At 41.3% G+C, this 17,691-nt stretch overlaps 1 protein-coding gene across 3 annotated transcripts in view; it reads left to right on the top strand.

Annotated features, from left to right (window-relative positions):
- Positions 1 to 17,691, top strand: part of ABLIM1 (actin binding LIM protein 1) — a 150,075-nt gene that overhangs the window by 17,274 nt on the left and 115,110 nt on the right. Inside the window, exon 1 of one of the 3 annotated variants that reach the window (XM_072424554.1) lies at positions 2,889 to 3,185. The exons of 1 other annotated variant lie outside the window; for it this stretch is intronic. In XM_072424554.1, the coding sequence (XP_072280655.1) occupies positions 3,095 to 3,185 (91 nt within the window). In that variant the 5' untranslated portion in view covers positions 2,889 to 3,094. Of the gene's footprint in view, positions 1 to 2,888; positions 3,186 to 7,588; positions 8,019 to 17,691 lie in introns of those variants that run through there. One more of the 3 variants, XM_072424547.1, reaches the window with a different exon arrangement.

The following is a 17,691-nucleotide window of genomic DNA, read 5'->3' as shown; positions in this document are numbered from 1 at the left end:
TGTGTATATATATATATATATATATATATATATACTTTCAGGTGTCATTCAACATTCAAAACACACGTGTGCATTATCATGCAATTTGCAAACATACTTTGCCGCAGCACAGTCTAACAGGAACAGAAAGAATTCAATCTTGCCACTACCTGTGCATGCATTATGTGGCATGTTAATGCATTTTTCTTTAGGGCTGCCTAATATATTTAAATGGGATACCAACACATCACAAACCGGGATGCAATGAGGAATGCATGCAGTATGATGTGCGGCTGTGCCACCAACAACTACCTGTGCATTGGGGTGCCATTGAAAACAGCACAACAACACGTTGCATAGAGTGGCATGCATTACTAGTGCACTGCATTATTATTAATTTTACTGCATATGTTTTTTATCATACCTTGGCTTAGTATTGCACAGCTGATAGATTGTACAATCCGATTGTGGGCTTTTATGGTCGGTTTATGGGGGGTCTTTCAGTGATTTTGCTTCTCTTAGTGACAACTTATCGCTGCCGATGAATCCTTATGGTGTGAGCTACACAAGTAGTGTTGCATGCCGCGATTGATTGCTGCGCCATACAATGGCACCATTGCGATTGATAACGATTTAACAATTTTATTGGTGTAAATGAGTTACTAAAAATTGTCAGTATTATAAGTGGAAATTAAAGGATCTTGGTGATGATGTGGACAGTGATTTGGACACCCGCAGTGATCACTCTTGCAACTTTTTTACGTCTTCTTTGTGGTTTACAGGAAATATCATTGAGTTGCAATTAATATTCTCGCCTTTAGGTACATGAGATGTAATTTTGTTATTTTATGGCTCCTCGCCCCTCCTTCCATTGTCCTAGACAAGCTGGATCAATACACAGAGAGTCTTTTAATGTCGCTACCCGGAAGCCCCAAATGCTGGCGTTCTGCGTTCTATCGGCTGCGGTCCCTTAGGATTTATTTTCTGCCGAGAGGAATGATAACGTCGAAGGAGAAGATGAGAGGAAAGATTCTTCATGCTGGAACATTCATGAATTAAAAGGAGAGGAAAAATGAATCAGTGACAAGGTTACACAGCCCAGACCGGGGTCCTCAGGGAACCGGCGGCGAGGCGAAGCTAACGTTTTATCTTTCTGAGGGGGGTGATGGGAAGAAAGGTGCAGGGGGCGGCCATGATGGTTCAGTTTATCCTGCAGCAGGGTAATGATATAACTATGCAATCACAAATCATGCAGGAGTCATGGTGCTTTGGTAAGTTTATACTCCTGCAGGAAAGTGGTTGCAGGTCTGATGAGACCCTAGAATTTACCCCTTCACACAACCAAAATGGGGGCATAAACTGGGTAGATCCATCCAAATAAAGTCTGCACACGTGCAGAGCAGAGGTATCACTCTCATGCAAGCTGTGTCTGCTTGCCCCACACTGGAAGGAGATGTTGCAGGGGGGCCCACCCAAACCACAGCCAGTCCCACCCACTGCATTCTAGATTGACATAAAGCAACCCCTCCCACTTTGATCTGCAGTGTCTTTAAGGGGAAGTGCAAGAAACACAAATTGATAAGCCAGGGGAGACTGAAAAGACTTCATGGGACTTGTAACTAGATGTGTTACTTGTTCAATTTGTAATAATAGGATGCTTTTATTTTAAGTTCTCTTTTTTGTGGTCACGTGACCCTTGTTACCCCAATTGGATTCTGGCTTTCTCCTGCTGTACACTTTCCACAGTCACCTCTAAAAGCCACTTGAATGGAGTGTTGATCTTTATACTGCACTGTTGCAGGTTGCAGTTGAGGTCACTAGGGCATTATTGTTGCACAGTGCATGCATCACGTTAACACTCACATGTTAAGTTTTGTTGTGTCAGGTGTTAATATGCATATATTAGGGCTGACCCCCCCCCCCCCCCCCCTCACAAAAATGCAGCTGTATTATTTTCATGGACGTAATGCACCAAGATACACAATCGAGTCCTATAGTTGTCGTGTTAATGTGTCAGTAGTGCGGTGGGATATGCGATATGTGGATTGTGGTGATCCAAAATATAATGCACATGTTACTTTAATGCAACAGTGCAAACCCAGCCCTAATGTCTCTGCATTCCATTCATCTCCACTCTCAGCCAATCACAGCTGATAATTGAACTTTTGTCCTCACAGGGTATTTTTTTGTTGTAGAAAACTAATGCAGTAAAACACCGTCATGTGACAAATATAAAAGCTGTAATGTATTATTTATATACCAAATACATGATCATCTTCAAATACGGTTTGTTCTTCTCATCACTGATGGTAATTCTGAAATTAGTAGGTTGTCCCCATTTCATGCATTAATTATTGCACTTCCAGCACAGCTTCCAGGTTTGGGGTGTTGGGATTCTGCAGGGTCCACTCGGACTTCAGTTCTATATTGTTCAATGAATAATAGCTCAGCACCAAAATTTGAGGATTTGGACCCCTTTTATATGCCATGATGGAATCAGTCACTGCAACAGGCAGCAACAAGCTCCCCATTGCAGGAGGCCCCATGACGCAGAATGGTTTAGCAGAGTCTATTCGTTGTGCCGATATTTGGCCCCTGTCATATAATTTATACCGATAGCCACGGCCCTTTTCCGAGACGTCTTGGAAGTGCATGCTATTCAACTCGTCCATTTGACTTATAGCTTCCTTCTAAGTGAGCCGTCTCCCCGGGGCTGGGTGTGATGTAATTAAGACTGCATCGTCTTCTTGCATTAAGCACCCTCGTCTCCGCCGCAGCTCACCCTGCCAACGGATGAGACCGACCCCCTCCACCTGGTTCCCCACTGCTTTCTGCCCTTGTGAATTTTCCCAGCCTTTGGCCCCCGGAGTGACCGTCGCTCATGGAAGTCGCCATCTCTAGGGGCGACCATCGCTTAGGACACAAAATCCCTGTCCTAGCATCCAACCTCTCTCCTTTCTGAGCTCTTAAAGTGGCTCGACCAGGATGACGACTCAGCAAGTTTAAATTCTGCTTTTGAAATATTAATGACTTCATATCAGAGACCAGAAAGAGGAGACCAGGCTCAGTCTGACAGAGGACAAGCGCCTGTCCGGCCGCTCTCTGCCTCACCGGAATGGCGGAGTACTGCCAGGTAGAAGAGGTTCAGCAGTATGACGGTTTGTGCCAGTATGCCCAGAAAATCACTGCTTGCTTTGGCGTTACGGGTAAGAATGTCGAAGTGTAGGGCCCATCTTTATTATTCTGATAATGCGTATTGTGTACCTTGCATGCTGGTACTTGCAGTTCATCTGGCATTATAGTACTTTACATGCCATACAGAGAACAGCAGGTTACAGAGGTCAGACTATACCCAAAATGGGGACTGAGGTTGGCCATACACCTGTGCAATCTTCTGCAGATCTACCAACTTTAAATTAGGAGAGTTTATCTAACTGGATACAGATAAAATGTTCTGTTTAGATCTGAATATTGCACAGATTATGCAATCAGATTGTAATGTGTGTAGCCAGATTTTGTGATTGCATAAAAGATTTAGGTCTCTGCGTCTTCCTCTTTCTTTCCTTAGTGCCCCCTGCACTGGGTGTGCCCACGATGCATGCCCTGACCATCGCAACTTTAAACTCAGTCCATGCTGCTTCTGTTTATTTAAGCCTTTAACTCGTGTCGGTCGCTCTGTATATGAAAAAATCTACACTTGCAGATTTGGCATTGAGAGGACAGGAGTGAGTCAGGCCGTCTGTTAAATTTCTCTGACTCATCGGCTCCTTTTATGTCTGGAGCATCACCGTGATAAATGCAACATTTCACTTTTATACTGTGGCAAGGTGAAATGAGACAAGAATGCAGAAGCATGCGATACTGAGAGGCAGAGAAATCAGCATCCCTACTGATCTGATGCAAAAAAGTCTAACATTTCTAAATCTATACTGGACTGTTAAAGGCTTCCTTGAAAAATGCCAGTTGCCTGGCTGTTATAAAAGTCCACAGATTGCATTCTGATTCTCTATCCTGTAAATGCTGCAGATTATCACTCCTTCACAATATGCCTTGTGGTAATGCAAACACATTAGTGTGCGTTGCATTAGGCAACAAAAGTGGGCTTGGAGTGCAACTTAAAGCACAGAAACTTCCATTTTATTTAATGCATTACACTGTAATGCATAGTACATTTGTTGTGGTGGCTGCAGCACAGGTGCAGGCCAGCTACTGTAACTGTGCATTGGGGTACGATTTACAATTTAGGATGGGCATGCATTATTATGTGTTATGGTGAAGCAATGACCATGTACGCTGGGGTGTCACTTAAAATTAGTACGTGTTGCAGAAAAGTGATGCATTTTTCTCATATTAGAGGTTTCATGTAATGTTAGGGTTCCATTAAAGTTAGGGTGCCATTCATATTCTATCATTGTGGAGGAATCATTATGTGCTGCAGTAAAGCGATACCAACCTGCGATAAATGTGTATTGGGTGTCATTCCTAATAGGTCAGCATATGTGTCTGGGTGCATTATTGCGATAGTGATAGCAGCTTATATCCTATGTAGCCAAAGGTTTCTAAGTGTTCACTTTCTTGTTTCCCCTTGATGATATCCTCAAGCTGCCAATTAAGTAAATTTTTAACAAAAAACTAAAGCAAATGCTTGTTTATCATTTTAATCAATTATTATGTTCTTATGTGCGGTTTGTTTCCTGTGACCCCTGGAGGAAGCGTTGCATGATTAAGCTGCAGCAGCAGGAACTCCCTGGGCATTACTTTAAACTTGCCAATGGTGCCCAACATCTGGTCATCACTGGTCCCAGCTGTTGGCATTTGCATTAGAAGAATCCCTGTGTAGCTGTAATCCACAACTGCTGATGAAAAAGTTGGTTATTGCTATAGAATGCAACACCTATTAATGCAATATCACCTGATATATTATATATATTATTGCAATATCAGCATTATAATCCTTTTATTTTAATTTAAAGAATCCTACCTGCTTGGGGAATTTTTTGCAATGAACTTAATGTTGCCTTAGTCGTCTTATGGTGCGTTCAGTTTGCAAAGGATGAGGATAAGTCTTTACAAAAACAGAGATTTATAAATGAACCCCAGCAGAAAGATTTGCATCCTCTGGTGTTATATTGCTACATTGTATTCTCCTTGTGACTTTGTCCTGTGGTGGCCACCTAAAAAAGTGAAGGTGCGGGGGTGGCGCTGGTCCTCCCAGGACATATTGGTAGATAAGCTACTTGTGTATAAAATATATTCTGCATGTATGAGGAATTAAAATATGATAATTAATGATTAAGCTGCATTCTTTATCAGTTGGGCATCGTCTCTCCCAGCACATGCAATTAGAAAAACGTAATGATGGTGCGAAGGGCAGGGTATGCACCAATCACATCCCAGATATAAAGTTGCTAAATTAAATCTAATTTTTCTCTGCATCCTGCATTGCAGATTTCTCTGCTGTCTGTGGGTTGGTTGGGAGGGGGGGGGGGTTTATTTTTATCCTGCCCCTCCCATGAACTGCTGCAATTAGGTCTCCGCTGTGCATGTGAGATGGTAAGAGTTGCGGCTGCAAATGACATTTACTCAAATGGAGAGAGAGAAAGTTTTGTGTTTGGAACCAGCAAAGGTCTATTAGGATCTAATAGAAAGTTGTAGATTTGGGGGATTTGCAGCACCGCCTGGGTTCATTGCATAAAGAGCAGCGAGACCCCAATGTAATGGCAGCAGGTGGTCAGACTTGAGAACTCCGCTGCCAAAATTCAAAGGTACCCTGTGCATGTCCTGAACTTAACTAACCACTGCAACCAAAAGTAGACCCACCAAGTCACAGTGTTTGTAGTTTGAAACCTGCTAAAGACTGCCATATTGGTACAAGGGGGCATTTATTTTTACTTACATTGAATGTATTAGTTTAGTTTGCCTCCTTTCTCTTTTTTTGTAATCTATATAACAAATATTGTGTATTAATGTTATAAAGTCCTCAATCTAGCCAGGAGATGTGTCAATCATACAAGGGTGATCTCAAAGCAAGCTGCTCTGCTGGGCAATTTCTTTAGCTAACCCATAGTGCTCTAAGAATCTCTCGTCATGTATAAAATGTATATTTCCAAAGTAATTATTACAGTATGTTTGTGTGACATTTTAAATAAGTCCCAAATTCAGTTACCATGTGTCGTTCAGCCTCATAAAGTAAATAAGCTTCCTTTATTATCCTTAAATGATCTAAATCCTTCTTTATTTGTGTCTGACGCTCCCCCTCCCAGACACTGCAGATCACAGTGGGAGGGGTTCAGTGCTGTCAATCAAGAATGCAGTGGGTGAGACTGGGTGTGACTGGGTGTGGCCTAATGCTGATTGACAAGTCTTGTAAACTAGCAGTGACAATGCTGATAGCCATGCCCCCTGCAACGTCATCTCATCCCACTTTAATTCAAGCAGTTTACATAACGGTGACAACTCTGCTCTGAATTTGGGAGCATTGCAGTATTATCGCCATAACATCATAGGAAGTTGCATTAGGTGGACTTCACTGGCAGGATCAATAATATTTGCAGCAGACTAGGAGAAAGCTGTGGGTGCGGATGAACTTTTATAAAGAAGTGCTGCATCATATTTTTGTGGATGGTCGGCTGACGCTTTGGCTGCAGTTAATTGAGATGTCAATCAGACATAGGAAACCTGAAAGCAATATCTTTGCTGTGTTGTCATTTTTATTTCTGTCTTGCTGGTAAAGAGTTCCCATCACTTCTTGTCTGGTGAAATGTATGTAGACACGCCTCCTCTCAGTTAGACACGCCCCTTTCTTACTTTAGGTTTGTATGAGAATGATGGGTGTGGTCATTACTCAGCTCTGCCAGCACAGAGAACAGTATTATTCTAGTAAGAAATAAAGGTGTCTGAACACATTTTAGGCAACCATTAGTTACAAAAATGTTTAGTTGTTTCATCATCTTGTACTGTTATAAAGTCTCCGATGTGATTTGGGCTTTAGGCTTCTTGGCCTCCAGTTATAGTGATCGCTGCACCATGACATGGCCTGGCATCCAAGGCACTCCCCTCAGATATGTGCCTTGCCTTCCTGACAGGTACTCCTTACCAAGTTATCCCACGCACCAGCAGTAAATCAGTATTTTGGGTTATTTCATATACCTATATAAAAGTGGATCGTCCTTGAACTTCTTGGCACGAGCCGGACCTCCGCTTTAACCTAAAATCCCACAACCGTTCTCTGTCGGCGGGATTACAACTTTATTAGCTTATCATGATTATTTTTTTTTAATGCATTTTTAGCTGGAGGGTTTTAATCCGTCGGCGATCAGAAATGGATTATGTGTTCGGCCTGCTGTATAAATCCCATTTTTAAGATATTTCACCATAATCTTGTTATGTCACCCCTATCCAGACTTTCACCGTCAGACGCCGTCCTCGGGACCAGGCCAGGGGGGAAAATCTTCCAGGATGGGGGTGGATGGGTGTGTTTGAGGGGGCTCAGCTGACCCGGGCTCGGCTGGTAATCTTCTCTTGTTAATCTCAGTAAATATATCTCGCCTTAATCTCCCTCGGCCAGCATTAACGATATATAGCTCCTTCCCTGTCTGCGGTCCGGGGCTTCCCTGCTGTCAGGAGATCTGCCCTTCCTTGGGGTAAATGTTACTGGGACCTTCATTGGATTATCTCATATCACCTCTTATACCGTAGCGGTGTTACTATGCTTTTATTCTTCCATCGCCTTCTTGGCCACCGAGAGCTGTGCACAAAGCAGATTTCCTCTCCTGAGGCCTAACACCCAGAGATGCCATCCTTCCCCCGTAGTCTGAATGCCCTGGGCCGGCTCTGCTCGTCAGGCCGCAGCAAAGATGTGCCGACCGGTAAGAACAAACCGGGAAATGTGGTGAAGAGGATGTCCATCATCGAGGACGGAGAGATTGCTGAGGTCTTGTATCTCATCCCAAAACAGACCATGCTGCAGCACATGCCCTTCCTGAACCCGGACGATTATTACTTGTGCGAGGAGCTGTCCAGTCTGCCCTCTGGGATTGGTGAGTCACCAATGGGCACCAATATGGAAGAAGGGTAAAGGGTCATGCTGGTTAAAAGTTTCCAGATATAGATGGAGGCTGATTCACCACTTGGGATTCCATAATGAAAGAAATTAAAAATCCAACCCTTATAATGGGCACAGCAGGTGTATATAAGGATGGTGGGGACCCCTCATAATGGGCACAGAGGGGGTACAGACCTGCAAACCTAGCACAGGAATGGGGGAGCCCATCATAACAGGCACAGCAGGGGTACAGACCTGCAAACTCAGCACAGGGATGGGGGAGACCCTCATACTGAGCACAGCACGGGTACAGACCCAGGAACTCTTCACCGGGGGGGGGGGGTTGGGAGCTCCTCATAATGGGCACAGAGGGGGTACAGACTCAGGAACACAGCACAGGGATGGAGTGAGCCCCTAATAATAGGCACAGCAGGTGTACAGACCCAGGAACTCAGCACAGGGATGGAAAGAGCCCCTAGTAAGGAGCAGTTTAGCAGAGATCTCATTAATAGAAAAAAGGAGTTTTATTCTTGTAAATTCAATGTTATCTAAAAAAAAACGGCACATGAACAATCAGTATAATCAGTACAATCAGAATAATAAAGACTCCAGAGGCTTGACAATGAACTTTTTATAGAATTACTAAAGTGACTGCACATTATTTATTTTGTCTCATTATCACAATAATTCAATAAATTGTAGATAAACCCCCCAAAATGTAAAATAAAACATTTACCAGCCTTTAGATATAGTGGCTGGATTAGTTTTCTTTTTTAGGTGTTGCCCCATATTTTTACCTAGGGATCTTTCCAGTAACATATGCTCCATCCTAAAATGACAACACTCAGTGTACGGTTGTATGCAAAAGCAGTGTTGGCACCCTAGGGCAGGGAGTGCTGGGATGGGAGAATCTCTTCCTATTTTTCCCTTTACATAGGCTGTTTTTGTCCTGATGAGGGGGAACATTCTTGCTAAAGTTACTGTACGTATTGTAATAATAAAGCGTTGTCACCTAAGGTTCCTCCCCGTTATTGGAGAATAATAAGGTGCAGACTATGTAGGGGGAGCTTCAGAGAGGGAGACACCAAAATAATTATCTAGAACAATGGTTGCCAACCGGTGGACTGCGAGAACATTTTTGTGGTCCGCAGCTCTGGCAGGTGCACCTCCCAGAAGAAGGACCTCACTGGGGGGCGCACTGGCCAGGGCCACGGACCATGTTCCCTGAATGGACACTGTGGGCGAGTTCTGGCATTATGACGTCACTATGGGGGACGTTTCTTCCTCTTTGAGTGACACAAGGCTTCCCGCATATGCACGGTCCAGATCCCGTACATTTAGTCCGTAGGTCCGAAAAGGTTGGCGACCAGGGGTCTTGAAGAGTTGTGTATTGGTAAGATGGGATATGTATTATGATTACATTTCTGTATATTGCGATTCTATATGCAAAGTGATAAGTTACAACTTTTTTTTTTATTCCAAAGAAAACTAACCTCTCGAAAGCTCTTGTCCCACCTACCTACCTGATCCACAAATCCCTCCACAGCTCTTGTCCCCACTTACCTTTCTGCTCTGATAGAAGAATACTCCCCTAGCCGCGCTCTCGTAGTTCTTCCAATGACCTACTAATGACTTCCTCACTCATAACCTCATCACAAGCACGGCTCCAAGACTTTTCTAGAGCTGCCCCAACTCTCTGAAATGATCTTCATCATCGTACTTTCTGCTTGCTCCTACTTTGTACTCAAAAGAGCCCTCAAAACCCAACGCTTAAACTTCACCTACCCGTCTTTTTCTGTCTCCTAAACCCTCACTACTTCCCACCACTCCATATCCCGTATTGTGTGATACCCACCTCTTAGGTTGTAAGCTCTTCTGGGCAGGGTCCTCTCTTCCTCCTGTGTCACTGTTTGTATCTTTCTGTCATTTGCAACCCCTATTTAATGTACAACGCTGCGTAATATGTCAGCGCTTTATAAATATTGTTTATTAATAATACCTCTAATGGTACAAAGAATTATGTGTGATCCAGCCAGCTTCCCTCCCTACCAGCCTAGGTAATTTGTCCATCAATAATGATCCGTTAATGGAATTCATGTATTATTAACGTTTAACAATAAAATGAAAATTACAGATAAATAATGGACTAAAGTCCAGGTAGTGCCAGAACTCCAAAATAGTAAATATATAGGTGACTATCGTCAAAACCCAATCTTTGTAAGGCACTATAATAATAATAGATTGTAAGCTATTCTGGGCAGAGTCCTCTCCTATAAATACTGTTTAATAATATTAGAATAATAAAACTGTATGCATATAGTGCCAACATACTACTCTTTTAATATTAACAAAAAAAAAATTCAAATCTTTATTCAATATTATATAACATTAAATTCAAAAGAATGCCACACCACCAATTAGGCTTAATACAATTGTGCACAATATAAATTCACTGCTTCTATAAAGATGAACATTTTAGGTCTGAAAGTTTAAGGTATATTTGCTTCATTATATATTGCTAATGAATGGCAGGGCAATTAGGCGTGAGAGAGAGCCAACATGTTTTGCATGTATAAAACCACAAATCACACCAGTGAAAAAAGCAAATGTATCCATTACACAATACTTAAATCATGCTTTAATATGTCCTGTGGCTTCAGTGAACCCTGCTGAAATAAATTTAGGATGTACTGCAATATTTTCTCTCCAGGCAGCCATCAGAAATTTCTGGGCCCGTATCAACTAAGCTTTCTGAGCCACCCAACCCCATTTCCAAAAGCTTCATCATTGCAAAAGTTGAGCAGCAGCACCCTTTGCTTTCCCCCCTAATGGCGGCTCTGATTTCTTTAATTATGGAAAACAACATTTTTGGGGGCTGGTAGGAAAAAGGAGCATTGCAGTGCTTCCTATAATGCTAAGAACAATGCTGGCTGTGTAAATCTGATCTAAGCCAACATAGCGCCAACATATTACACAGCGCTGTACCTTAAATAGGGGTTGCAAATGACAGAAAGATACAAACGGGGACACAGGAGGAGGAGAGGACCTTGCCCTGAAGCGCTTACAATCTAGGAGGTGGGGAAAGTAGCACACAATAGGAGGGGGGATATGGAATGGTGGGAAGTAGTGAAGGTTTTAAAAGACAAAAGAAGACTGGTAGGTGAGTGTGAAAAGATGGATTTTGAGTGCTCTTTTAAAGGAGCACTCAAAACTGCTAATGTCCAGCAAATGCTGTAAATGAGCTTAAAAATCAGACTTAAAAACTGACTTGGAAAGCCAGTCAACTAGCATTTTATAAAGTAGCTCAGCAGCAGCGGCACCCATATTTCTCTGTCCAGGTTTCCTTTAATATACTCTGTAATGTACACAGATGCAATGCAAGTGAGGCAACAATATTAGCTTTGCATTTCTCTTGTGTTGGGGTTTCTTGTTTTCTGGCCATTGGTTGAACAATTCAACATCTTGCTACAGAAACATTTGTAGTCTGGATTGTGCATGAAGGACAGGATGTGTCCGGGGTCCCCATGAACTGTAATGACTGTGACAACCAGAAAAGTGACCTTGGAAATGATTGTGTGACACTGGAGATGCTAGACACAGGTTTACTACAGGTAGGAATCCAGCATTTTCCACTCTTCAGCCATTTGGTAAACATTGTACTTATTGGGTTAAGTGGCACTGGCTCAATTTTCTCACAATAATCCTATTTAATAAAAAAAATGTTTATCATATCTTAAATATTTACATATCTGTAAAAATCTTTGCTGTGAACAGCAAATAATAAGTAGAAAAAGGTAGATGCTGCAATACCTAAAATGTAACTCCTGCTAATTTTTTTTGCTAATATTGGGCAGGGTGGGAAGGGTTAGACTGTGTCTGGGTTCTGGATTTTATTGTGGTTTGTTTCCCTATTGGAGATATTTGCTCTAGATGATCGATCAGTGATATGAATCAATGATCGATTAAATTAATCTTCTAAAAATGGACACAGTCATCAACCTTGCAGCAGTTCTGACTGTTCCTTGCTCTACTAAAGTGTTACTCTAGTGACACAGCAGAATGTAAAGGTAACTTGCTGGTTCCAACTGAACGTCAAGCAATGAAGTCAGCAATGGCTGGAGATTTTCTTTAAAATAAATTACAGTAAAGCCCAGTTTGATAATGGACAGCAGGCAGGGCATTGCTTAGCGGACTCCAGCATATTGACCCTGAATTATTAATGATTGATTCTGGCTCTAAAGAGAGGAGCAGTAAGGTGACCACAGGAAATACCAAGATCTGTGGGGGCAGCACGATGGCTCAGGTAGCACTCTTGCCTTTGCTAGCGCTAGGTCCCAGGTTCGAATCGCAGCCAGTACACTATCTGCATGGAGTTTGCAGGTTCTTCCCATGTCTGCGAGTGTTTTCTCTGGATACTCTGGTTTCCTCCCACATCCTAAAAACATGGAGTAAGGTTAATTGGCTTCCCCTCAAAATTGACCTTAGACTACATTATTAAAATATGACTATGGTAGGGATATTAGATTGTGAGCTCCTTTGAGAGACAGTGACAAGACTATCGACTTTGTACAGCGCTGCATAATATTATGGCGCTATATAAATATTGTGTAATAATAAAAATTATTGCAGTGAGGTGACAACTTGTATGATCTCAGCACAGGGGGCTCTACCCTATCCCCTCCAAGTTTCCTTTTCCTTTGCACCATTAGGAATGAGATGAATACATTTTATAATTGCTTTCCCTTGAAACATAGATAATCATCTTTCTACAGTTTACAAGGTCCCAACATCTCAAACAGCTATTACAGACAAATTTGAAAAAATAACATTGTGTATAACCTATACCATTTGTCATAACTGAGCAGCTCTGTGCTGGGGAACAATGGCCTTCATGATGCATTAGGATCATTCAATACATTCATTGTCACCTCCTGATTTCTGTAAAGGAGTTAGGAAACACATAGGGTACAGGCTAACAAACTGTGTTCTGTCTGCACTCCCAGCTAAAAGCTAAATGTTACAAAATTTTCTTAAACAGTTTTTTAAAAACATATAATAGCACAGATGTCACAGATAAAGACAACAAGATTTCTTCTAAAATGTACATTATGGTATATAGCCAGAAGAAAGTGAGCCACCTTCTCCAAATGACCGAGGTCAGGTGTCCCCAGTGTGGGGTCCTGGTAATACTCCGCCATACAAAGACATTGTAGACAATTGTTCTCTTCCAGCTTTGTGATCACAGTTTGGTGAAGACCCTTTTCTGTTCCCCCATGACTGTACCCTGTGGTACAAGTCCAGCTCCATAAAGAAATGGGGTCACCAATATGGCAAAGGAACTCAGATGTTTTGCACAGAGCCCTGAACTCAACCCTACTGAACAGCTTTGAGATGAATTGGAATGGTGACCCAGGTCTACTCATCCAACGCCAATACTTGACTTCAATAATAGGGAACAAATCCACCCAGAAACCCCTCATCTTGTGCAAAGAGTTTCCATAAGAGTGCAGGATGTTATTATTAATGGCCGAAAGGAAAGAAAGAGGGGCAAATTCATATAATAGGCCATAGAAGGAGGGCAGCCTTTTTATAAATACCATGGTTTTGGAATTGGATGTTCAACAAGCTGATATAGGAATGATGGTCATAAGCCAACAAACTAGTTTGCATCTATATAATATTTATGTAGTGTTTTAGATATCACATACCTTTACCTACAAGACTCCTTGAAGATCACTGGCTGATGTTATCAGATATAATGTCTGTTTAAAATATAAAAAAATTGAAGGGATAAGGTAATCCCCCTGAAATGTCTATTATTACAAATCACTCAAATCTATTTATTTTAGGCAATGCCACACATTCTGATTTATAACACTTATTTTGAACAAAGAACCTCCTACATTTATCCACATTGGATTTGATAACTAATGATTGTAACCACTGGATATTGTTTTAAGAATTACTTTTGTGTATCAACACCTGTATGCAAAATCCATGCCTTGTAAAAATATGTTTTATTTTTGTTTTATTTTTGTTATTTTTTTTTATAATATTTTTTTTTATGTATTTTACAACAATAACAATAAACAAAATCGGATACAAAACATAATAAAAACAGGTAACAATATACTTTTCTTTATGTTAAAGAGAATAGTTATCCGGGGAACTCTAGTAATATAGATCACTCCAAAATTCAATGTACCTATCAAAGTACTACTGTTAAGCTTTATTTATTACACTGCTTGGTAATCAATTAAATTCTTATAGTCTACCATTTCCTGGAAGGAGATCCAGGGAGCCCATGTATCTAAATACCATTCTGTTCTATCATAAATCCCTTCAGTCAGGTCTTCTATGTTCTGAATCTCTTTCACTTTACATACCCACATGTAGTACAGGAAGGTTCAGTTTTTTTTTTATTTTGTTATGATTTAACTTATATCAGTACAAATCTCTACTTTCCCCTGATGAAGCCTTTTTGTCAAAACTTGTCGGGACATGGATTACTGTGTTGTTCCACGTTTGAGTTTATTTTGTATTTTTCCTAATTGAAATTGCTACTTCTCACCTAATAATATAGCTCAGGTGAATTTTGTATAGTAAGTGGTCACCTTAGATGGTGTTGAACCTGAAACACAAATATATTACAAATAAACCTTATTGTTTAAATAGCAAAGAAAACCCCTCTTCTTTTCCCTTTTTTTTATACGCCATGAACGTAGGGGTTCAGCAATAAGTAGTTTGTTTGTGGAAAGTCATATGCTACTCTCTTTCTGGTTTTCCATATAGTTAGTAATATACTTCAGCCATCCTGTAGATCAGGGGTCGGCAAACCCTGGCCTTTAGGCCAGATACGGCCTAGCCGGTGGTTCGTTCCAGCCTAACACCCCCTCGCCGATCTGGCCTAATGCCGTCCTGCAACACGCGGCTGCGGATTGCCGGCCAGATCTGCCAGGGGGCGTTAGGAACTACCAGAGCCAGAGTGCCGGAGCTTCGGTGCCACCTCCTTGCTGTTGCTCAATGAAGGTAAATCCCTCTCCTCCGCCATGCATAAAGCGGAGAGGGATTTCACTTCATAGGGCGTTCCCTGGGGGTGGGCAGAGCCATTAGGGCGGGACTCAGGGTCCGGCCCAATGTACTCCCATCCACCCCATAAATGGCCTAGTGGCCCTAAAAGTTTGCCGACCCCTGCTGTAGATGAAAAGTCTTTGCTGCCCATATTTACATATTGTATGTTACCGGTACTTTCACAATTTGTACATTGATACAAAGATTTCAATGTGCCCAAAAAGGCAATCCGTAGTTATATGTTTGTATATTGTTAGATCAGACCTTTCAATCACTGGATAAATCCAGCCTGGTCTTGTATAATGTCTACTAGATACATTTATTACCAAATGCGGAAAAAAGAAGAAACATTCTTTGTGTCCCCCTGACCATAAATTCAATAATAGATACATTTTACATACAGTCTAGGGATGTTTTGTGGGTGATAGGTCTGTGCGCTCCATCATGAAAGGCACGAGGCAAAATCTTTCTGGGTGATAGGTCTGTGCTCTCCATATCTAAAAATATGTCACAGAGTTTCCTCCTGGACAGGTGCTCTTTGGTCTTACATCTATATAATGTTTCCTTTATCCTCTAAACAGGAGGAAGACAGTTTAGGTGAACACATATGCATTCCCTTGCCATCTTGCTGGTGTTTTTCAAAACAGTAACTGCAATCATTAAATTCTTATTTTGGATCTCTTAGAAATTTAAAAAAAAACGTATTTGCAAAGTCTCCTTTAAACGTTCCGACTGCAAACCGGAGTTACAGTTTATGAATTGATGATAGGATATAGAGGATCTGCTGCTGACACTTCTGCCTCTTCTGAGTCCTACTGTGGCTGTTTCCTTGAGAATAATGAATTTCTAATGTTTGCTATTATTAATATTATTATTATTACACAGTATTTATATAGCGCCATCATATTACGCCGTGCTGTTCAAAGGCCATAGTCGTGACACTAATTGTCCCTAAAAGGGGCTCACATTCATCTCCCTATTATAGTCATTAATGTAGTCTAAGGTCAATTTTTGGGGGTAGTCTAAGGTCAATTTTTGGGGGGAAGCCTATCTCATTTTGGTTCCTGAGGAAGTGAACATAGTCTATGAAACATGTTGAATAAACAATATTTAAGATTTTTTTATACATTGTTTTTATTATAATGTTAATATTTGTATCTATGATTAAATAAATGTTTTACTTAGATTATTGGTTCAATATTTGAATATAAATGCCTTTTTGTTTTTTTTATCAAACTTGAATTTGGGATGTGGCATTGGTAAAGTGTGAAACAGTTGCCCTTATAAATAATAATCTTTACCGATGCGAGCGGTGCAGAGTATTGGTGCTGAATGAAACGTCTGAGTGTTTACTAGTGAGAGTGAACTGACGTAGTGCTGGAATAAAAGACGTGACAGAACTATCTTTAGATCATTGAGGAATTATCCGAGGTGACACAGGTCAGCGTTGGGTAAGAGGATAAAGGCAGCCGTGGTATGGGCGACAAATGGGCACGCTGTAACATTTCACGTGTGGAAAGAGTGGTCTCACTTGGCTGTGTGTGTGTGTGGAGGGGTGCTTTAAAGAAATAGGCAGGCTGCCATTGTTAAATGTCTTTTGAAAATACTAGTTGCTTGACTGTCATCTGACCTTCCTGGCCTTAAAGCTCTTTGATTCACCGGCGTGGAACAAGCAGCTTGGTCACCCTGACACCAATAATGTTCCATGGATTTATTGTATTTCCTTATCACTGGGACATATTGTGGAGCGATTGTAATGCAATGGGGTCATAATGAACACAAGTCAACAAAAAAGAGGGACCAGTGACTGGGGATAGAGTATAGGTGTAGAAAAAGAACTAGCAAACCAGTGGATATTCCCCTTTATAAACTTTAGTGGATTTTCAGACCAATTTGGCTTAAAAGAGAACTTCAGCTGACAAGTTTTGTACAGCTGAACTGCAGCCAAAAGATAAATATGAAAATAAATTGTTTTTTTGCAAAATTCGCCTTCTATTGAGAGATTTTCTATGCAGTACTTTTTTCTGCCACTAGATGTCCTCAGTTCGATGGCTTACATCACTCAATTCACATTCCCTGAGCCCATGTGAAACAATGCAGTGATGTCTTCTTTGCTGTCACTCTTCTGACTCGTCCTATCAGCATGCTTCTTATCCTCACAAAAACTAAATTGCTTCCTGTGCTGTTTATTCCTCTCGCACTAAAGCCCTAAGTGACACGCACTGCAACAGGCTGATATTGGGTCATATTCATATACTTACATTGCTTGAACTTAAAAAATAAATGTGATGATGTATTTCTGAGAGCTAATGTATGTCTGTCATATATATATGTAGCTTTAGCTTGGAGCACACAAGGTGGGAGGGAGCACTGATGCTTTTGAAGCAAGTAGAACTGAGCTGGGAATTGCAGCAAAGAATTCACCACTGAAAGATCTGGAACAAAGAAAAAGCTAGAAGGTGACTCAGCCCACCCTGCCCTACCTACAGCTAAAATGCAAGAGGAAACCAATAGGTATATAAAGTGCTATCTTTACTGCCACAGTTTCTTACTTTCTGTACAGGGACTGGCTCAGTGTTCTCTGTACAGCACTGCGG

Source organism: Pyxicephalus adspersus, chromosome 10 (genome assembly GCF_032062135.1).
Source record: "Pyxicephalus adspersus chromosome 10, UCB_Pads_2.0, whole genome shotgun sequence".
In the NCBI taxonomy this organism is placed as follows: Eukaryota; Metazoa; Chordata; class Amphibia; order Anura; family Pyxicephalidae; genus Pyxicephalus; species Pyxicephalus adspersus.
This window is presented reverse-complemented; position numbering and strand designations above follow the sequence as displayed.